Source organism: Penicillium rubens (assembly GCF_028828025.1).
Source record: "Penicillium rubens strain IBT 27055 chromosome Unknown utg000001l_segment0_segment0, whole genome shotgun sequence".
In the NCBI taxonomy this organism is placed as follows: domain Eukaryota; kingdom Fungi; phylum Ascomycota; class Eurotiomycetes; order Eurotiales; family Aspergillaceae; genus Penicillium; species Penicillium rubens.
In genome coordinates this window covers 1,139,334-1,160,638 of record NW_026890599.1, presented here as the reverse complement: position 1 = coordinate 1,160,638, position 21,305 = coordinate 1,139,334, and the positions used below count along the sequence as shown (strand labels likewise).

The 21,305-nt window shown below is 49.3% G+C and overlaps 7 protein-coding genes across 7 annotated transcripts; 5 read left to right on the top strand and 2 right to left on the bottom strand.

Annotated features, from left to right (window-relative positions):
• Window positions 1-729: 729 nt before the first annotated feature.
• On the top strand, window positions 730-4,841 carry tcsC (putative two-component osmosensing histidine kinase (Bos1); the record flags this gene model as incomplete). The annotated part of the gene is made up of 2 exons (XM_061211582.1): window positions 730-4,755; window positions 4,815-4,841. 2 exons carry the CDS (start codon window positions 730-732, stop codon window positions 4,839-4,841), a joined length of 4,053 nt encoding a protein of 1,350 aa, XP_061070808.1.
• Window positions 4,842-7,191: 2,350 nt separating this feature from the next.
• N7525_000476 (ribosomal eL24 family protein) lies at window positions 7,192-7,831 on the bottom strand (the record flags this gene model as incomplete). The annotated part of the gene is made up of 2 exons (XM_002562318.1): window positions 7,192-7,759; window positions 7,827-7,831. The coding sequence occupies 2 exons, from the start codon at window positions 7,829-7,831 to the stop codon at window positions 7,192-7,194; spliced, it is 573 nt and encodes a 190-aa protein (XP_002562364.1).
• A 201-nt stretch (window positions 7,832-8,032) lies between these two features.
• pam18 (putative mitochondrial DnaJ chaperone (Tim14)) lies at window positions 8,033-8,516 on the top strand (the record flags this gene model as incomplete). Its single annotated transcript, XM_061211581.1, has 4 exons — window positions 8,033-8,083; window positions 8,137-8,210; window positions 8,272-8,325; window positions 8,378-8,516. 4 exons carry the CDS (start codon window positions 8,033-8,035, stop codon window positions 8,514-8,516), a joined length of 318 nt encoding a protein of 105 aa, XP_061070807.1.
• A 1,026-nt stretch (window positions 8,517-9,542) lies between these two features.
• On the top strand, window positions 9,543-12,485 carry atrR (transcription factor atrR; the record flags this gene model as incomplete). The annotated part of the gene is made up of 7 exons (XM_002562320.1): window positions 9,543-9,719; window positions 9,772-9,899; window positions 9,965-10,326; window positions 10,377-10,873; window positions 10,925-11,100; window positions 11,161-11,724; window positions 11,774-12,485. 7 exons carry the CDS (start codon window positions 9,543-9,545, stop codon window positions 12,483-12,485), a joined length of 2,616 nt encoding a protein of 871 aa, XP_002562366.1.
• Window positions 12,486-13,046: 561 nt separating this feature from the next.
• On the top strand, window positions 13,047-15,858 carry N7525_000473 (ATP-dependent metallopeptidase FtsH/Yme1/Tma family protein; the record flags this gene model as incomplete). The annotated part of the gene is made up of 2 exons (XM_002562321.1): window positions 13,047-15,009; window positions 15,068-15,858. The coding sequence occupies 2 exons, from the start codon at window positions 13,047-13,049 to the stop codon at window positions 15,856-15,858; spliced, it is 2,754 nt and encodes a 917-aa protein (XP_002562367.1).
• A 1,773-nt stretch (window positions 15,859-17,631) lies between these two features.
• On the bottom strand, window positions 17,632-18,740 carry N7525_000472 (DUF1295 domain protein; the record flags this gene model as incomplete). Its single annotated transcript, XM_002562322.1, has 2 exons — window positions 17,632-18,315; window positions 18,372-18,740. The coding sequence occupies 2 exons, from the start codon at window positions 18,738-18,740 to the stop codon at window positions 17,632-17,634; spliced, it is 1,053 nt and encodes a 350-aa protein (XP_002562368.1).
• A 273-nt stretch (window positions 18,741-19,013) lies between these two features.
• Window positions 19,014-21,199, top strand: N7525_000471 (DNA topoisomerase 3; the record flags this gene model as incomplete). Its single annotated transcript, XM_002562323.1, has 7 exons — window positions 19,014-19,100; window positions 19,155-19,355; window positions 19,406-19,584; window positions 19,634-19,803; window positions 19,851-20,173; window positions 20,224-20,360; window positions 20,410-21,199. 7 exons carry the CDS (start codon window positions 19,014-19,016, stop codon window positions 21,197-21,199), a joined length of 1,887 nt encoding a protein of 628 aa, XP_002562369.1.
• Between the last annotated feature and the right edge of the window lie 106 nt (window positions 21,200-21,305).

The window sequence follows — 21,305 nt, the reverse complement described above, 5'->3', positions numbered from 1 at the left end:
TGCACCTTATCCAGTTCCCCAGGGCTGTAAATATGAAAGATACCAACAATTTACCCAAATTTACCCATGTTTACCCAGTTTTACACATTTTCTTTTCTCTTATTTTTTTCTACTTGGAGATTTATAGATTCTATCTAAAAGATCAGAGACATATATGGAGTAGAAAAGAGAAAAATAAAAATCCCCCAAAAAATCCCCAAGAGGCGACATATCACCGCCCCTTTCAAAATCTCTTCCCCCCTCCCCCCCCCCCCCCCCCCCATCCAAATCCATCCAAATTCCCGTCCCTTCTCACCCTCGAACCTCCTTTTTTTTATATATATTTCCATTTTATAACCTTTCTATTATTTCTTGGTTGTTTCGAAGTTTCATTTTTCTCATTTTCCCCAGAGCCATCCAAAGTGGTGGCTTACATAACCGGGCGCGTTCTCCAGAACAGGGCTTATCCACCTATTTTCCCCCTTCCCGACTTTCCATATTCCCTTTCATATTTGTCCCCGGTTGACTCGGGTTTCTTTCTATTCCTTGTCTTCTCTGTGGACTGTCTCCCCCTCATGTCGCCTTAATTAGACTATATTTCTGTCATCCTGTCAGGATCCAGACCTTTCCAGTGAGTGTGTTCCTGAAGCTCTATCTCCGACTACCCCATCCCATAATTCTCTGGGGGTGTTGGTACTATAATATGCCTTTCCATATTAGTGTGCTATGAGCTAATCTATTTAGGCCACAATGGCTACCGCGGACGAGACTCTCGTGGCCGCGACTGCCGTGCTGCAGAATCTTGCAAGAGACGAATCTATCCCCGGTTCCTCTTCGCCCCCGTTTGATTTCCAGTTATCCAACGGTACCAAATCGGCCAAACTTCCCGGAGAAAATAGTCTCGCTAAGGCAGCCTTCGAGGCCGAGCTTGAGGCCCTGGTGCGCCGCGTGCACCATCTGGAATTTCAAGCTGTCAGTCACCACAATTTCCAACAGCAGGCGGACCCCCACCAGACCACACCGTCTGCTGGAGAGACCAGCGAGAGGAATTTCTTGTGGACATTTGGGCTCTCTCGCTTGTCGTCCGGTCAAGATTCTGACTCTCTGTCACAGCAGCAAAAAGCGACCCCGGTCCCCGCGGACGAACCACCCCTGGGAGAAATTGACGACGAATCCGATGAAGAAGATGATAACGGCACCCGTGTCGTGCGAGAGGAGGATATCAGCTTCCTCCGCAACCACGTACAAAAGCAGGCCGAGGAGATAAGCAGCCAAAAGGATATTATTGCCCAGGTCCGCGACGAACTGCAAAAACAGGAAGAGCACACCCGCCGCGCTCTTACTAAGGTCGAAAATGAGGATGTCGTTCTGCTCGAACGGGAGCTGCGCAAGCATCAGCAGGCCAACGAGGCCTTCCAGAAAGCGTTGCGTGAAATCGGTGGCATCATCACCCAGGTCGCCAACGGTGATCTGTCCATGAAGGTCCAAATCCACCCGCTGGAAATGGACCCCGAAATCGCCACTTTCAAACGAACAATTAACACTATGATGGATCAACTGCAAGTCTTCGGTAGCGAAGTGTCTCGTGTCGCCCGCGAAGTCGGTACTGAAGGAATACTCGGTGGACAAGCCCAGATCACTGGCGTCCACGGTATCTGGAAAGAGCTTACGGAGAACGTCAACATTATGGCCAAGAACTTGACCGATCAAGTGCGAGAAATTGCCGCGGTGACTACCGCTGTCGCTCACGGTGATCTTAGTCAGAAGATTGAGAGTCGGGCCCAAGGTGAAATTCTGGAATTGCAACAAACAATTAACACCATGGTGGACCAACTCCGAACGTTTGCAACAGAAGTTACTCGAGTCGCGCGTGATGTCGGTACGGAAGGTGTATTAGGAGGACAAGCTCAGATCGAAGGTGTACAGGGCATGTGGAACGAACTCACGGTTAATGTCAACGCTATGGCCAACAATCTCACCACGCAAGTGCGAGATATTGCTACTGTCACCAAGGCTGTTGCCAAGGGTGATCTCACACAGAAGGTCCAGGCCAACTGTAAAGGAGAAATCGCAGAACTGAAGAACATCATCAATTCCATGGTGGACCAACTACGACAATTCGCACAAGAAGTCACGAAGATTGCCAAGGAAGTCGGTACCGATGGTGTTCTAGGAGGCCAAGCTACTGTGAATGATGTCGAAGGAACGTGGAAGGATTTGACAGAAAACGTCAACCGTATGGCCAACAACCTGACCACGCAGGTGCGTGAGATTGCGGACGTCACTACCGCAGTCGCTAAGGGTGACCTAACCAAAAAGGTTACTGCCAATGTACAAGGAGAAATCCTCGACCTTAAGAGTACGATTAACGGCATGGTGGATCGTCTCAATACCTTTGCTTTCGAAGTCAGCAAAGTGGCTCGTGAGGTCGGCACAGACGGTACTCTTGGCGGTCAGGCCAAGGTGGACAATGTGGAAGGAAAATGGAAGGACCTGACGGACAATGTGAACACCATGGCGCAGAATTTGACGTCTCAGGTCCGAAGTATATCCGATGTCACGCAAGCTATTGCTAAGGGTGACTTGAGCAAAAAGATCGAAGTGCATGCTCAGGGAGAGATTCTCACGCTCAAGGTCACTATCAACCACATGGTGGGTCGACTGGCCAAATTCGCCACTGAGCTGAAGAAGGTCGCCCGAGATGTCGGTGTTGACGGCAAGATGGGTGGACAAGCCAACGTGGAGGGTATTGCTGGTACCTGGAAGGAAATCACCGAGGACGTGAACACCATGGCCGAGAACTTAACATCGCAAGTCCGCGCGTTTGGTGAAATCACCGATGCGGCCACCGACGGTGACTTTACCAAGTTGATCACAGTCAATGCGTCTGGTGAAATGGACGAGCTGAAGCGAAAGATTAACAAGATGGTTTCCAACCTGCGGGATAGTATCCAGCGAAACACTGCCGCTAGGGAGGCCGCCGAACTTGCCAATCGCACAAAATCAGAGTTCTTGGCCAATATGTCGCACGAGATCAGAACGCCGATGAACGGTATCATCGGAATGACCCAGTTGACGTTGGATACGGATGATCTCAAGCCGTACACCCGAGAAATGTTGAACGTCGTTCACAACTTGGCGAACAGTTTGTTGACTATCATTGATGACATTCTGGATATCTCTAAGATCGAAGCCAACCGGATGGTTATTGAGAGCATTCCATTCACGGTCAGAGGTACTGTCTTCAATGCTCTCAAGACATTGGCTGTCAAGGCCAATGAGAAGTTCTTGAGTTTGACCTACCAAGTGGACAACACCGTTCCCGATTACGTCATTGGTGATCCATTCCGTCTCCGCCAGATCATTCTCAACCTTGTTGGAAACGCCATCAAGTTCACCGAGCATGGTGAGGTTAAGCTCACTATCCGAAAGTCGGACAGAGAACAATGCACGACCAACGAATACGCCTTTGAATTCTCGGTGTCTGACACTGGCATTGGAATCGAAGAGGACAAGCTTGATCTTATTTTCGACACCTTCCAACAAGCTGATGGCTCAACCACCCGCAGATTTGGTGGCACCGGATTGGGATTGTCGATTTCCAAGCGCCTTGTAAATTTGATGGGTGGTGACGTTTGGGTCACTTCCGAGTATGGACATGGAAGTACTTTCCACTTCACCTGTGTGGTGAAGCTCGCGGACCAGTCTTTGAGCGTCATCGCCAATCAGCTCTTGCCGTACAAGAACCACCGGGTGTTGTTCATCGACAAGGGTCAGAACGGCGTTCAAGCTACCAACGTCATGAAGATGTTGAAGAAGATCGACCTGGAGCCGTTGGTTGTACGGAATGAGGAACATGTTCCCCCGCCCGAGATCCAAGATCCTTCTGGAAAGGAATCAGGCCATGCCTACGATGTCATTATTGTTGACTCGGTAGACACTGCCCGGGTCTTGCGGACGTTTGACGAGTTCAAGTACATTCCGATTGTTTTGGTCTGCCCTTTGGTGTGCGTGAGCTTGAAGTCGGCTTTGGACCTTGGTATCAGCTCATATATGACTACACCATGTCAGCCGATTGATCTTGGAAACGGTATGCTACCGGCCTTGGAAGGCCGGTCGACGCCGATCACCACCGACAACTCACGTTCGTTCGATATTCTTCTCGCAGAGGATAATGACGTGAACCAGCAGCTTGCAATGAAGATTCTTCAGAAGCATAACCACAATGTGTTTGTTGTTGGTAATGGATTGGAAGCTGTCGAGGCTGTCAAGAAACGTCGTTACGATGTTATTTTGATGGACGTTCAAATGCCAGTCATGGGTGGCTTTGAAGCCACCGGCAAGATTCGTGAATATGAACGCGAGAGCGGGCTCCAACGAACCCCAATTATCGCGCTCACTGCCCACGCTATGTTGGGTGATCGGGAGAAGTGTATCCAGGCCCAGATGGACGAGTACTTGTCCAAGCCGCTCAAACAAAACCAGATGATGCAAACTATCCTCAAATGTGCTACCCTTGGTGGGTCACTATTGGAGAAGAGCAAGGAGTCCAGGATCTCGAGCAGCGGGGAAATGCACCCCAATTACTCCATGAATGAGAACCAACAGCCGCAGCCACCACAACAGCAGCAGCAGCAACAACAACGGTCAAAGCAGCAGCCCTTGCCGTCCCCTCGCCCGCTTGTAGATTCCCGGTCTATCACAAGCTCAGGTCCCATCAGCCGGGGGAGTGTGGTCAGTCCGTCGGAAGAGAAAGAAGAGGTGATCGACGAGCGGGTACGTTAGCTGTATGTTCAAAACCGAACTCTCAAAACAGCTTGGCTAATTCTTTCCAGGCATTGCTACGATCCAACAGTACATGAGTTTAGCATTTTATTTCCATGCAGATGATTTCGGTGCGACTATACCCTGTCTATATGAGTCTCATCTACTTTTGTCACTTCATACCCACCTGCGTCTTCACCTCCGTCTTCTATGATTCTCCGTCATCAACCTCCACCATTGCATTCGCTTTGTTTTCTTCTGAATTTCATTTCTCCTCCTGTTGGAGGTGGTGTTTGGCGCAGTCTACGATAGGATCCGGTTTGATCTTTATGGAAGGATGACCGAATAGGGGAGTTTTCGCTTGCGAGAGGGGCGCTTTGTTCCTTTTACCTCTTCCTCTACCATTTTCCTCTTTCTCCTCTAGCCTCTCGCTTTTCCGTTCGACCCCCTCAGCATCGCCGTCTATTCTTGTACTGTATTTAGTTTGCTACTGAGCATATCAAGCGCGGCACAAGAACACCGCTCAATTTCTTCAAGGTCTCTTTTCTATCTTTCGGGCGTATCTCCCACTTACATGGCGGATCATTTTAACTTGTAGCTATCTCAACCTATCTCCTAGCCCTAGCTATCTCTGGATTACCGGTCTTTAATCCCCCAAACGGTCAGTGGCTTGCGCACTCTATTCATCCGTGGTACTACACTGCTGGCCTAATAGAGAATTTGTATATTGCAGTTCCATTTTAACACTATCACGTTACTACTGGTTGAGCTAAAAGAACGTTCATTGATCGAAGTGGAGACCAGCTCCAAATAAGAATATCGTATTGATTAGAGCAAACGAAGCAATAACAATGAATCTGCGACCCGTTGGACAAACGCTAATCGCTCTCCGCAATCCTATCTAACGCAGCTTCATATCTAGCCTAATCTCTAGAGAGCCAATACTTAGCACCTCGGAATTGACGGAGCCCAGTGTTTCTAAGGCACTGGAGCCTCCAATTGAAGTACGCTGTCTTTTGGCCGGAGGTTCTGCTCTCTCCGACGCCGGCTTTCTCTTTAGGGCAATGGAGCCCTCCACAACCGATGAAACTACTGACGAGGGTCGTGTAGAAGGATCCTGCGTCGAATATAAGCTTAAGCGAAGAGGGGAATTTGCCACTGCCTGCGCTTGGATAATCATATGCGCCAAAGTGTTCGCAATCTCTTGCCAGCCTAAGACGGACGAAGATAGAATTTTCGAGGACCAATTTCCTTCCATATCTAGGAAATAAAAATGGAAGCTCCAGCCGTCACTGAGACAACCCCAAACGGACCAATTCGACTGGCCACGGGCCTTTCGGTTCACTTGAACCATGGCCATATAGGCTAATAACTGCCCGGCTCCGGACAAGTTGTATCTCTTCTTAGCCTCTAACACTATTAGGTGGCAGGCCATATGATCTCTACCCCCGAAGAGGACGGTGTAGTCGGCGGTTCCAGTACATGTGTGTGGAACCCCATTAACAGGGACTGGACTCCACTTGAATGGAGTCTCAAAAGAGAGAGTGGCTCTACTATCTCCAGTGTTGGGAAGTAGGTCTTGCTCTGATAAAGTCCGATAGACCACAAATATCAACGCGTCAAGACGGCAACGGGATTTGGCCTCGTTGTCTACGCCGGATTTGGTCAACGTGTCGTACAGTTCCAAGTAACGACCTATTTATAATGAGATTACGTCCAGGCTAAGGAATAAGGATGATATTTACCAAAATCTGCAGGGAGAGCGAAAAACAAATGCGGGACCATCCAAGGTTGCGTTCCCGTTGCCTCTTTTATTCCAAAGGCCATCTCTGTCTGCTGAAGCGACATCTCTGATGCCGCTATCGTGGGGAGTTGTGTGGATTCAAGTTTCGAGATATGTTCTAGAAGGGGTAGAGGTACGTCGGGTGTTTTTTGGGCTATGGTCAATAGGTTTTCATACCAGACCGACCTTGAACCCTTTAGGGAGCTTGATTTTGCCCACATTGAAAATGCAATGAAAATTAAAATGAAAAACAGGTCGGTAGCTTGAGAAAAGAAAATAGTCTTGGGCATAAGAGAGTAATGGATTCTCCAACTCGTCTATAATCTATCACAATAATTATTAGGTCAACGCCGCTACCAAAAAAGGAAATGGCGCTTCAAGGTTACCAAGGTGATTTGGGTAGTGATGTCGTGATGACTAGCTAGGATTTTGATAAACAACCTGAACCCGGGCTTCTCTTCGCTCATCCCAAACACGGTCGAACGCATCGAGAACGTCGACTCCGTCTCCACCTAACAGCCCACTGGATATGAGATATCATGAAAAATAATTTTGCTTTTAAAACACCAAAGCATGCCCAACTCCGAAAATCTGCATGTTGCAGGAACCGTGTCGTATCTGAGAAAGCATAAAACAAAAGAAAAAATAAATGCCCAAGATCGAACCTAGTCGATATCCATCTGCTCCTCGACTCCACCATCCACCAAAAGCTTGCTCTTCTGCTTCTGGCGGACTCTCTCCTCGCCATGAACTCTGTTGGCAACCTTGCTCTGCTCGGCAACCATGGGAAGACCCTCCTCGCGCTCCCGGAGTTCCTTCCGAATGAGGTGCTCGCCCTCGTTGACGACCTTGCGGTCCGCCTCGCGCTGGCGCTCGCGGGCGAGTTTGCCGGCCAGACGGCGTTTCGTGAACACACGCTCGCGGCGGGATCTGATCTCCTCCACTCTCTCCATGGCATTGAGGGTAGCAGCCATAAGGTTGCGGTCGTACTTGACGGGGACGTTTCTCTTCTTGGCGAACTGGGACAGGACAAGCGACGAATCCACGATCATCTCCTTTCCGGCGGAGGCACGGTGAGTCTTGGTCCACTTAAGTTTGCGGGGCTGACGCTTCATCTTGAAGTTCTTGTGGCACTTAGACCGACAGAAGCGGAATTGTCGGGCATCGTTGCGGACGAATGTGATGCCCTTACTCGGGTAGGCCGGGCGGGAACAGAAGTGACAAGTTTCAACACTGCAGATTAAATGAAGATTAGCATTCCGTAGAACGGGTACAGACAAAAATCAACGGCAAAACTTACCGCATGGTTGTGGAGTGGTGTTGGTTATGTCTTCGTTGAGTCGCAAGAAACTTTTTCTGTAGCTTCGGGCCTGAATGGTGGAGCAGAATACGCTAAGCCCTTTTGAGAACACCCGCGCTGACTTTTCTATCCCGGCGCCTTCTCGCCCACTCCCCGGTCCAACTGACTTGATCTCATTTCGCGACTTCTATATCTCCATCTACAAAATGGCTTCTGCTCTTGCTATCGGATTTGGCATTGCCACAACCGCCTTTTTGGTGAGTGAAAATGGTCGCTGTTCAGCAGCACGGGACTAACTCATTGTCTACAGGGCCGCGCCGGTCTGGTCGCCTACCGCCGCTCCAAGGGAGGCTTAAACGCCGCTGGAAAGGCATTCTATAAGGGGTTCGTGGAACATGCCATTATTTTGTTGTCATATGGGATATTTACTGACGTCGTATTACAGAGGATTCGAACCGCGCATGAACCGCCGGGAAGCCTCCCTGATCCTACAACTCTCGTATGTGCTAGCGGCAAACCTTTGATATACCAGAACTGACAGTATCTCTCAGTGAACGAACCTTGACCAAGGACAAGATCCGCAAGAACCACCGCCAGCTCATGTTGCTTAACCACCCCGATCGCGGCGGCAGCCCATACTTGGCTACCAAAGTCAACGAGGCGAAGGAATTCCTCGATAAGCATGTTTAAGACTTTGCCGATGCGGCTTCGACTTCTCTCTTCTCCGACATCGACCTTCTGGCAATGATGGAAAAGCGATTTTGATCTCGACATTGACAAATTGGTCATTATATTTTGGGCACATAGCGTGGCGTTGGTTTGGCATTTACAAGATCGGAGGAACAGGACTGCTCTTTACGAACCTTGTTGTATCATATGTACTGTTTTCACATATCCCTACGAGATCGCCGCTCTTCGTTGAATGTACTTTTATTACTACCCATCGGACATATCCAGCACCCCCAGAACCGGTAATACCCGGCATTATATCGAATCATACCTCTGCCAAATCGTCGATCTCTGCGCCTCTGCGTCATGACCGAATATAACAAGGTCAACCCCTGGATAGTTTAAGTAGGCCTAAGGCTGTCAAGGTCACAAGACCCGGACACGGTCTCCATCCTACCTCATATCGAAGGCTACACCCCCCTTTCGCAAGGATAATTATGCTACAATAGAAAAATGGGTTTGATCGGCGCAAAGAGAGTGGATTAGAAGAGATTGAACGGAAGTCAATGTCCTGTTCTCCGGATCGGACGAATTCGACCGAGTTTTTTAAGTTCTCTACTCGGCGGTCGGGTTTCGCGGGTTCCGTCATGCCACAAATATTCCAAGGCAGCAACTCGTATAGCGTAACTCCGTATAGCGTATCTCCGTCCAGCGTTGATCTGATTGATCTGACTTCTGCAGTTGAAACATTTTGAATCAGAGGAACCATCCTTGTTCTCACGTGTGGTTGAGTCATTTCTTACCTAAAACCCCAAACTTTCTAAACGTTGGGTACTTGTGTCCAGTGATTTCATTGTCGACTTCCTCCAGAACTAAGACTCCTATCCTTCCATGCGTCATTCATTTCTATGATCTATAGCGCATTGTCTCCTTTCCCAGGGGCGCTAAAAAGCTTTGCGCCGAGAACACACCCCGCAGTATCGCTCATTACTTATCACCGCCATTACCTCTACTCCGCGGAGTTTCCGTTGCCCCTCAAACAGCACAATGGATGGCCTGGGGGACGGCGACGGCCTGGGCTTTGACCCGCCTAATATGATGAACCAGACACCACAACTCTTCAACTATGATCATTCTCAGATGCAGGCGGGATCTATGTACGATGATCCGTCATTGGGCGCGGGGGATGAGACCAACGATGCGAAGAGACGGAGGATCGCGAGGGTGAGGATCATTGTCCATTGCAGATATTGAGAGCATATCTAATGAGTGACAGGCGTGCGATATGTGTCGGAAGAAGAAGATCAAATGCGATGGAAAGATGCCAAAATGCTCGCACTGCATCAACTACAAAACGGAGTGTATCTTCACACAGGTGGAGAAGAAGCGGAATCCTCCTAAAGGGTACGTAACTTATATCCTTCACTGCATATATGGCTCCACATCTAACTCGGGTATTTTTCGTATAGAGCGAAATACATTGAAGGACTGGAGAATCGACTGGGCCGGATGGAGTCGTTGTTGCGTTTGTCGGGTCTTCTGACAGAAGACGATGGCGGCAAGACAGATCTTGGAACATTGGAGAAACGATTAGCGGATCGAACGAATGCGTTGAACGCAGCGAAAAGTTCCAACATGTTCATGGCTCAAGCAGCCGCAGCTCAACAGGCCCCAAGCTCCCACCAGACCACACCTCGTATGGAATCCACCTCCAGCCCTCAGACGGCCGCTACATCACCAGAGTCACAAAAATCGGAGACCGAAGTCGAGGCATTGTCGGATATGATGTGCTCTTTGGTGACAAACAATTGCGGGGAGACTCGGTATATTGGTATGCTTTCTTGTGCGACTGTTAAGGCCTATTTCGTTAACGTTTTACAGGATCCTCATCTGGATTTTCCATATTCTCTCCAAAGGGTATTCAATGGGTCAATGAGAAAACCGGCGATACATCCTTCCAAGACATGATCTCGTCAGCATATGTCGATGACAATAAATGGATGTACTGGAAACCCGAGATCTTCAGCGACATTTTCGCAAGACGAGTGTTCAAGCCTCTCCCGCCAAAGGATGAAGCTCTTTCTCTATTCAAAGATTTCTTTGAAAACTTCAATTGCATGTTCCCACTGTTCCATGAAGCGACATTCATGCACTTAGTGGAGCGGCAATACTCGCGTGATCCCTACGAGGGTTCGGGCTGGTGGGCAAGTATAAATGTTGTCCTGGCGATTTCTCATAGGCTTCGGGTTATGAGTAATTTGGTGCCACACGAAGAAGACAAAAAAGCTTGGCTTTATTTGAAGAATGCCATGGGAGTTCTGACCGAGCTTACGATGCGTAACACCGATCTATTGAGCGTGCAAGCGTTATTGGGCATGGTAAGGTGTCTTACCCTGGTTTTGGTGGCTTTATCTAACGCACTCTGCTAGTCACTCTTTCTTCAAGGGACCCCTAACCCACAACCTGCTTTCTTCCTAGTCGCTGCGGCCATTCGGCTTTCTCACAGTATTGGTCTACACAAACGCGGTTCTGGATTCGGCCTCAATGTCGTCGAAGTTGAGCAGCGGAAGAGAGTCTTCTGGATCGCCTATCTTCTTGATAAAGAGTATGTCCCACCTTCAGACGCCCGAATACCTTTACTTCGAAATACTGATCAATTCCATAGCATTTGTCTACGCTCCGGTCGACCACCAGTACAAGATGACGATGATATGAATGTCGAGCTGCCAAGCGAAGATCCGCCAGACAATGTTGGAAATGTGCCATTATCTGATGGCAGAAGCAAGTTCAACCTATTCCGGGCATTGTGTGAATTTGCCATTATTGAAAGTAGAGTCTACAAGCGACTTTATTCTGCCAAAGCATCGAAACAATCGGACGGCGAATTGCTCAATACAATCGGTGAGCTTGACAAGGAGCTGGAAGACTGGAAAGACAGCATTCCTATTGACTTCCGCCCCGAATACGAAATTCAAGCTACCCACACCCCCCTCATCATCCACATGGTCGTTCTGCATTTTGCCTACTACAATTGCTTGACCACCATCCATCGGATGTCGGTTCATCACGGGTATTGGACAAGCCGTCTGTCCAACTATGCCATACAGGGTTTGAATGCACGGCCTTTGAACCCTAGGGTGTTTTTGTCGGCAGTTTTGTGCGTCACTGCTGCCAGAGCGTCGATTAATCTGATCAAGTATATCCCACAGGGAGACTTTGCTTGTGTCTGGTACGTTTCAGAGAATTGTGGGAACAAATAGCTTCTAACTTGATATCAGGCTGATTCTATACTACCCGGTATCTGCCCTTGTAACTCTCTTCGCCAACATCCTCCAGAACCCCAACGATGCTCGTGCTCGGTCCGATGTCAAATTGATGAGCGTGGTAGTCAGCTTCCTGTCCACCCTAGTCTCCGACGAATCCAACGGCAGCATCAAGCGTATGCTAGGCCTTTGCGGCGAATTCGAGAGAATTGCCAAGGTGGTATTGGATAAAACCGAAAAGGAGTCTCATTCGCGAAAGAAACGCAAGAATGCAGAAGACTCTGCAGACGGAGCCGAAGGACAGTCAGCAACTTCACCCTCCGCCAAACGTACACAACCACCACCCACCTCCGCAACCTTCTCTCCCTCCGTGTTTACGCAACCTACGGCTGCCGCCCCTGAGCCCGGTACAGCAGGACCATTCCCAGGGACTACAATGCCCCCAACAAGTGGCTTTTCCGCAGACCTCCCAAGCAATGTCCATGCCATGTCTGGCATTGGGCAAGAGTTCTCAGACATGCTGAGTCCTGAACAAATGGCTAATGTTGGATTCTCCGACCAACACGCATTCAGTGCCAGCCCCGGTATGACACCATTCCAGCAGCCATTTGTCCCGCAGGATCTCTGGCAGATGCCAATGACAATTGAGTGGGACTGGGCGGATATGTCTACCAACTTTCCTCCCTTTGAAGGAGCTGGCCCCGGTGGGCCGCTGCCTGGGCAGTAATCATGACTGTATGATGGACCAGAGTCACTAGCCCATGGCAGTGTGTTTATTGTTTCCAGTTTTATATCTCCACACAAAACCATCTCCACACCTCTTGTATATTGGAGCGCTCCTCTTCTTATTTCGAACATCCCGAGGTCTCTATGGAGTGACCAGGATAATTACGGGTTTTCATTACGCAGCGAATGGCGCAAAGGTGGGTCATATCTATAGGAATATGTACAGACAGGTCTCCAATCGAATGCAAATCAAACTTAAACAAACCTTGGAAGTAATTCAACGGAGTTTATAAACAACGGCCTTAAAAGGAAATTGCGGCTTTAAGCTATACCCCCAGGTGCACTTCTGATGACTCAGCCGGATCGGCGAAAATTTAGAACCGACTGGAACCACACGGCGTCACCTCGGACCTGGATGGCTCAAGAGCTTCTCAACACCCAGCTCAATTTCCCCCCCTCCCGCCTAATCTTGATGGATTGTGATATTATCCATTACCTCTAAACTCGATTGACCACCTTTTACCCCCGCCCTCGTAGCCCTCGGGGCTCCCATTCCTCGACCATGGCTACCCTACTCCGACGGCCAGGCAATCTCGCTCGCTACTCGAGGAAAGCCGCGGAATCTACCGGTCGCATAGGGCTGGCTTCCGTGCATCTGCGACAATCAAGACTGTCATCTCTGGTCTTATCAAGCCGCGCTAGAACCTATGCCACGCAAGGTCCGACACCCCCCGACAATGGCCGGAACAACACACCAGATGGCCGCAACAATGACAACCAAACAAAGAAGCCGGATTCAGCTCTGACCGATGCTGAATTAAAAATTGTGGACGAATGGCTGGCAGATACGATGGACGTGGAGCGACGTGCCAACGTCCGAAAGTACATCATGAGCAATGGACTTCCACCGGAAGTCAGGGCGCACATCGATCCGAATCAAGAACCAACATTAATGGACCGTATCAAGATGACGCGATTCCTGTGGCAAGTCTCAGCTTACCATGCTGATGAGCGTCTAGCTAGACAAGAAGAAGAGGCAAAGCGTGGTCTCGCAAACATGCGCACCTTCTCTGAAAAACGCAGGGATGAAGAATCCAACCTCCGCTCCGATAAGGACTCAGACAAGGAGCAACAGGGACAGCAACCGGCAAAGGAGGGCGAACAGCAACCCAGCGGAGAACCGCCAAAGGATCCCAAGCAAGACAAGGATCCGAAGGAGGAAAAGGATAAGAAGGAAAAGCAAGGCCCCAGGAAAGACCAGCAACAACAGAAGAAGAAGCAACAGGGTGATAAGAAGGGCAAGGTGCCCCCGAACATGGGCAAGGTCCTCGAGTTCCGCTTCGATCCCATTTCTTTCTTCGTTACCGCTCTCGTCACATACTACGTCTACCGCAGCTTCTTCCCCGGTGAAAGCGGGGGCAGAGAAATCACTTGGCAAGAATTCCGTGCGAACTACCTTGAGAAGGGCCTCGTGGAGAAATTGACCGTCCTGAACCACAACAGGGTTCGGGTCGAGCTTAACCGCGAAGCTGCGGTTCAAGCCGATTCAAATGGTCAACCTGCCTCCTATGTCTACTTCAGTATTGGTTCTGTCGACAGCTTCGAGATGAAGATCGAGGCAGCTCAGTTTGAACTCGGTATTCCCTCGCATGAACGTATTCCTGTCGCCTATCACGATGAAACCCCATGGGGCGGTGTCTTGATGTCCTTGGCTCCTACTCTTCTCTTCCTTGCTGGTGTCTTCTGGATGTCCCGGCGTGCCGGTGGCGGCGCCGGGGGCCAGAGTGGCATCTTTGGCATCGGAAAGAGCCGTGCCAAGCGCTTCAATCATGAGACCGATATCAAGATCAAGTTCTCCGACGTTGCGGGCATGGACGAGGCCAAGGTTGAGATCATGGAATTCGTTAGCTTCCTCCAGCAACCCGAGCGGTTCGAGAAGTTGGGTGCAAAGATTCCCCGTGGTGCCATCCTCTCAGGTCCTCCCGGTACTGGTAAGACATTGCTTGCTAAGGCCACTGCTGGTGAATCTGGCGTGCCTTTCTACAGTGTCAGTGGTTCCGAATTCGTTGAAATGTTTGTCGGTGTCGGTCCCTCTCGTGTCCGCGATCTCTTCGCCAATGCCCGAAAGAACACCCCCTGCATCATCTTCATTGATGAGATTGACGCTATTGGAAAATCCCGAGCAAAGTCGAACGTCGGTGGTGGAAACGATGAGCGTGAAAGTACTCTCAACCAGATTCTCACTGAGATGGATGGTTTCAATACCTCCGAGCAAGTGGTTGTCCTGGCTGGTACCAACCGACCGGATGTTCTCGACAAGGCCCTCATGCGTCCCGGACGATTCGACCGACACATCTCTATTGACCGACCTACCATGGACGGTCGTAAGCAGATCTTCCGTGTTTACTTGAAGAAGATTGTCACCGATGAGAACCTGGAGTACATGGAGGGCAGACTTGCTGCTCTGACACCCGGTTTCGCTGGTGCTGATATCGCCAACTGCGTGAACGAGGCAGCTCTTGTTGGTAAGTTCTTATGCATATTCTCTTCGCCGTATTTAAAGCTAACAATTCCTCCCTGCAGCTGCCCGTCAAAACGCGGACAAGGTCGTCATGAAACATTTCGAGCAGGCCATCGAACGTGTCATTGGTGGATTGGAGAAGAAGTCCCTTGTCCTCTCTCCTGAGGAGAAGCGGACGGTCGCCTACCACGAGGCTGGCCACGCTATCTGCGGTTGGTACTTCAAGTGGGCCGACCCGCTGCTGAAGGTGTCGATCATTCCTCGCGGACAAGGCGCACTAGGATATGCGCAATACCTCCCAGCAGGCGGTGACACGTATTTGATGAACGTCAACCAGATGATGGACCGTATGGCCATGACTCTGGGTGGTCGTGTCAGCGAAGAGTTGCACTTTGAAACCGTGACCAGCGGTGCTAGTGATGACTTCAACAAGGTCACTCGCATGGCCACTGCCATGGTGACTAAGTTTGGCATGTCAGACAAGCTTGGTTACATCTACTACGAGGATGACGCACAGCAGCAACTTCACAAGCCCTTCTCCGAAGATACTGCCCGCTCTATTGATCTGGAGGTTCGTCGTATCATCGAAGAGGCCCACAAGCAGTGCCGCGACCTCCTGACTGAGAAGCGGAAGGAGCTTGGTATTGTCGCCGAGGAGCTTCTGTCTAAGGAAGTTCTTGGACGTGACGACCTCGTCCGTCTCCTTGGCCCGCGCCCCTACCCGGAGTCTGGCGAGTTCGCCAAATACTTCGATGGCAAGGGCGGCCAAACCATTGCCCCACCGGAGCACACGGACCCTGAACAACTCTCGGGTAAGGACGGCCGGGACGAGACACCTATCCCTCCTTCATAGATTAAGGAGATGGTGTTTCTTTGCATTGTGCTTTGGTTTGGTTTTGGTTCAATTTCGGGAGGCATGATATCACTGTAGCCTCTCTTTTTGTATTTATCAATTGCATCTCCCGTTTCTTCTCCCCTCTGATCTTCTCTTTTTGTCTACTCTCATCCACAACACCTTTCTCCCTTTCCTCCTCGTGCTCAATAAGAAGATCGTTTCCTTTCCTATATTTTCTCTCATTTGTTCCCCTCTGTCCCATCTCCGTGTCCAATTGGATCTGTACAACTTGTACTGAGTGTATAATAGGGAGTTATTTTGAACATGTCTTAGATTGGAAGTCCATGTCTCTTTCGCGTAAATATTGAACCACTACCATAAAACTTACAGGCAACTAAGTTATCGAAATCTTCTTTGATGGCAATGACATGCAAGACATTCGCATGTCTTGCGATTTATACTAGATATACCGCCCTATATACCGCCTGCCCGGTATATACTACTATAAGAAGTGTCGGCCGCGTAGTCTTCTCAGTGATCTTCTCCGGTAGTCTCTTCATGTGTCTTTTTTGGTGGTCTTTCTTTGCAGTCTTCTTAGGTATATACCTTTTGACTACCAACGTCTCCATACGAGATCACCTGCCTACACGCTAACTGTATTAAGAGTTTTAGACTGGCAGGACCGGTTTGGCTCAATATTTCGAGGTCTGTACCCTCAACTTTCTCATTTCAGGTGTCTAAACATTTCTCCAACGAAGTCAATTTATACGGCCTTTTTCTCATTGTGAATGCAAAGCCTAGTGCACATAGGCAATGCATACAAAACTACCTACAAAGATGGTCACTTAGGTAACCTGAAAGCAGCGCTATTCGCTCTTTCCTTGGGTAGCGGCGTTGACCTAATCAATATGCAGCCCTGGAGAGCCCTGGAGAATCCATTACTCCCGAGGTCTCTTGAGCTGACCGGTCTTTCATTTTCATTTTCCCACTTCCGAAGTGTTTCCAACTATTGGCTCTTTGGAAGTCAGGTTGGATGACTTGCTACAGAATCTCAGGCGTCATTAGACAGAATTGCCGAGAGTGCTTAACTTTTGTTCGATGAGCATATTCATTGTATCGCTCTATTTGAAGTTGGCATCCACTTTGATCAGTGTACGTAGTCTCTGGAAGGAACATGTTGGAGAGTGCGTTTCGTTCAGGGCCTACGCGATATTCTGTATCAGGTATAACAAGTGTGCGTCACTGAAAGAATATATAAGATGTGTTGTGCAACCGAGCAATTCAATGTAACCGCGGAGAGAAAGATGGTTGCGATGGGGGGAAACACAATGGCCGCGGACAGGATCGCAACCACTTGAGAAGGGATGGAGATAAGGAATGGCTATAGTGCCAGTTCATCCTGGTGAATCTTGCCCGGAGTGGGAGTCTTAGATCTCTGGGTTGGTGGGCAAATTCGAAGATAAAGAGAGAATAGATGCTGCGGTATGCACTTTCAGGGGACTCTTCCCCATCCTCGAAGCAGAACAGGCACGTCGCATGCAAGCTGCTCGTTACACGAAGAATTGTGGTGCGTGACTATGTGTTTAGAAGTCCTGTCAATAGATATCTCGTGTTTCTAGTCTGCTGCAATGAGTGATTAGTGCCTGGACATATTAAAAGTAGTTTGCATTTCGTATCGAAATCGATAGTTTGAGTTAAGATGCTAAGAAAGTACAGAAAATCACAGCAAAAACAATTCCACCCATCTGGTATAGACTTCCTCCATCCTTTGCTTATATATCAACGAACACATTAAGTGCTCTTCTTGCTAGCCTTGGTCTTCTTGGCCTTGACAGACAGGCGAGGGATGAATCTGCCAACGCGTGCCTGGTAGTCGCTGTACTCGGGGTACTTTCCAGCGGTGATGGCCTCAGTCAGACGTACGCTTCCCTGGAAGATAGCAACGGTTCCCAAGGCACCCAGACCGGTCCAGTTGAAGTAAGTCTCGGTGCGGTAGCAGGACCACAAATACATGGTCAACCAAAATGCCTGCTCCGCAACGAAGTTGGGGTGTCGCGACCAAGACCAGAGGCCGCTGACAACAAAGCCCCGCTCAAGGTCCTCAGCGGAGAACTGGTCCTTGTAAGGCTCGGGAATACGCGCGTTGGTTTGGTACTCCTTCTTAGCGGACTGGAACTTCCACTGCTGGTTGTCGGCGAAGAACTCAATAATAATGAAGAAAAACGCAGCGCGGGAGAAGGCCAAGTCAGGAAGACCAAAGGTCTCAGGTCCCTGGTTGTATGCGGCGACAACAAAAATGTAGGTCGGAGTGGTGATCAGAAGGAGCAGCAGAGACTGAGCAATTGAAATGAATCCGAGGTTGAAGATCATGAAAACAAAGCTATTGTTCACTTTGGAGCGCACGACCTCCCAGCGGTAGTCTTCCGAGCCAATCGAGTATCCTCCTTTGCGCCAGTAGTTGAAAGTCAAGCGAATCTATCCCATAATTCGAGTCAGTACATGTAGAGACTCGAAAGAAAAGCAAAACTTACACTCCAGACAACAGTGACGACGGCGATTGTATCCAATGTCTGGGTCTGGATGCCGGACAAACGAGCCCAGAGGGCGAAATGCACGTTATACAGTGCGGGGAGAATGCTCCAAAACCGGTCTATTTGTGAATAGTTTCGGTTGATCTCCGCTGCAATAAAAAGCAGGCCAGCGAGGGCTCCACTGAAAGCAATTGCAGAGACCAGGGGGTTGGTAGCTAGGTAGACAGCTCGCAAGCTATGCACATCGCTACCAGCTTCGCGCAAGCTGTCGGGCAGCCATTGTAACTGGGTCAAGTAGGGGAGAACAGTGAGCTCGAACGAAGTATAATCCAAAAGGGACTCCACGCGGGGGAGTGGTAAAGATGCCATAGCTGTGCTCTTTAGGATCAAAATGCCGCAGAGGGAAAGGAAAACAAAAGCCGTTTGTTTGCTCCGGTGGAGTTGGACGGGTAAGTTGGCCAGTAATTGCCTGTTTGGGAATAGCGTGCCTAAAAAGGAAATACATGCCTCAGGCGTAAAACAGCGCGTCTCAGGCATCTCATCTCTTCGCGTCCGAGTTATCCAGAACAAGATGTGATCGACATCAGGACATTCAAGGCCACCACCACTATGAACCCCATGTGATCTAGATTGGGGCTCGTCATGGCTCGCAAGATCCTATGTGTGGCTGAGAAACCTGCCATTGCTCGCGCAGTGGCCACTCACTTGTCGGGAGGTTCTTTTCAAACAGTGGGTTCCCTTTTATTATAGAATCCTCATGAATCCAGCTAACATTGAGCATAGCATGCGATTCGTGGGAATCAATATGTGAAGAACTATGAATTCGATTTCAATTTTGGTGGTGCTTGGGGCACCTGCTCGGTCACCATGACCAGCGTAGTGGGCCATCTGACTGGCCTGGACTTTGACCGCGAGTACAAAGGCTGGATGTCGTGTCCTCCAGGGGCACTGTTTGAGGCCCCTGTGCAAGAGACTGTTGATAAGGTGGGCAAATTCCAGCAGCTGTCTTGGCTTCATGCTGATGTCTTCACTAGGACAAGCTACCAATTGCGGATAACATCCGGAACCAAGCCAAGTACTCTAAAGCCCTGTTCATTTGGACCGATTGTGATCGCGAAGGTGAGCATATCGGCTCTGAGGTCCGTAATCAGGCAAAAGCAGGAAACGCTCAGATCGAGGTTAAACGAGCCAAGTTCAGCAACACAGAAAGCGCGTAAGTGATGCTGATTTCTTTTTGTCTGCCCCAACTGATCTGAGGATAGACATGTTCGTCGGGCTGCTCTAGAACCAGTCAATCTCGACGAATATCAGGCCAGTGCTGTAGCTGCCCGAATCGAGCTGGATCTTCGAATCGGCGCTGCGTTCACCCGCCTACAGACTCTACAACTACAAACAGTGGTGGCAGCCTTGAAAGAAAAAGTCATTAGCTATGGTAAGCCGTCGATCGTCACAGACTAAGTAAACAAATTAACAAGTTAGGATCCTGCCAATTTCCTACTTTGGGTTTCGTTGTCGACCGATACTTGAGAGTCCAAAATTTCAAACCAGAAACATTTTGGGGCATCAAGGTCATACTAAGCCGTGAAGGCAAGAAGGTCAACTTCCTCTGGAAGCGGGTACATTTATTTGACCGAGCAGTTGTGACGATGATGTTAGAGCGATGTCTGCTTGCAAAACAAGCCAAAGTCACGAAAGTGAATCAGAAGCCGACAAGCAAATGGCGGCCATTGCCTTTGACCACGGTAGACCTACAGATGATGGGCAGTCGATTTCTTCGCTTGGACAGTCAGACTATAATGAAGGTAGGAAGCTCACTCTCATATTGGATAGTACATGTCTAACAAGCTCAAAGGTAGCAGAAGCGCTTTACACCAAGGGATTCATCAGCTATCCCAGAACCGAAACAGATCAGTTTGACAAAGGAATCGACCTGAAGAAATTAGTCGAAAAGCAATACCCCGACAACTCATGGGGCCAATACGCCCGAGAGTATGCTCGTTGGACTTACCTTTCATATACAAGGCTAATTCCTACTTAGGCTTATTGACGGCAAGTTCAGGACTCCTCGCTCTGGTCGCCACAATGACAAGGCCCATCCACCTATCCATCCAGTCAGCTGGGTTTCACCAAATCAATTGAACGCCAATGAAAAGAAAGTCTATGAATTTGTTGTCCGCCGATTCCTCGCCTGCTGTTCTGACGACGCGAAGGGCCAAAGTACAGAGATTGAAATTCAATATGGGGATGAATTCTTCCACACCAATGGTCTTATCGTATTGGAGAGGAACTACTTGGATGTATACGTCTACGATAAGTGGGAAAGCAGCCAGCAACTTCCCAACTTTGAACGAGGGGAACTCTTTGAGCCCACAGAAGCCAATATTTTTGATGGCAAAACAACTCCTCCGAACTATCTGACTGAGCCCGAGCTCATTGGTCTGATGGATGCCAACGGGATTGGCACGGATGCCACGATGGCGGAGCATATTGCCAAGATCAAAGAACGTGAATACGTCGCCATAAACCAACGCGGCGGTGGCCGCAGTTCAGTGCAGGAATTTATTCCGACCCGTCTAGGTGTGGCCCTTGTGGAGGGGTATGACAATGTTGTCGAGGGTCTACCTAATAGCGTGTCTCTCAGCAAGCCGTTCCTTCGCAAGGAGATGGAATTGAGAATGGTCGAGATCTGCTCAGGCACCAAAACTCGGCAGGAGGTCGTCCAGCAGAGTCTAGATATGTACCGAGAAGTCTTCATCCACACACAGAGACGCATCAATATGCTGAAGACTGCCTGTCGGAAATATCTTGTTGAAGAAACTACGTCATGATTGTCAGTTACAAAAGGCATCATATCATCTATAATCACAATGAATGTTCAACTGATTAAATTTCGCATCTTCAAAGAAAAGATGCAGGTCATAAAACGCGCTATGT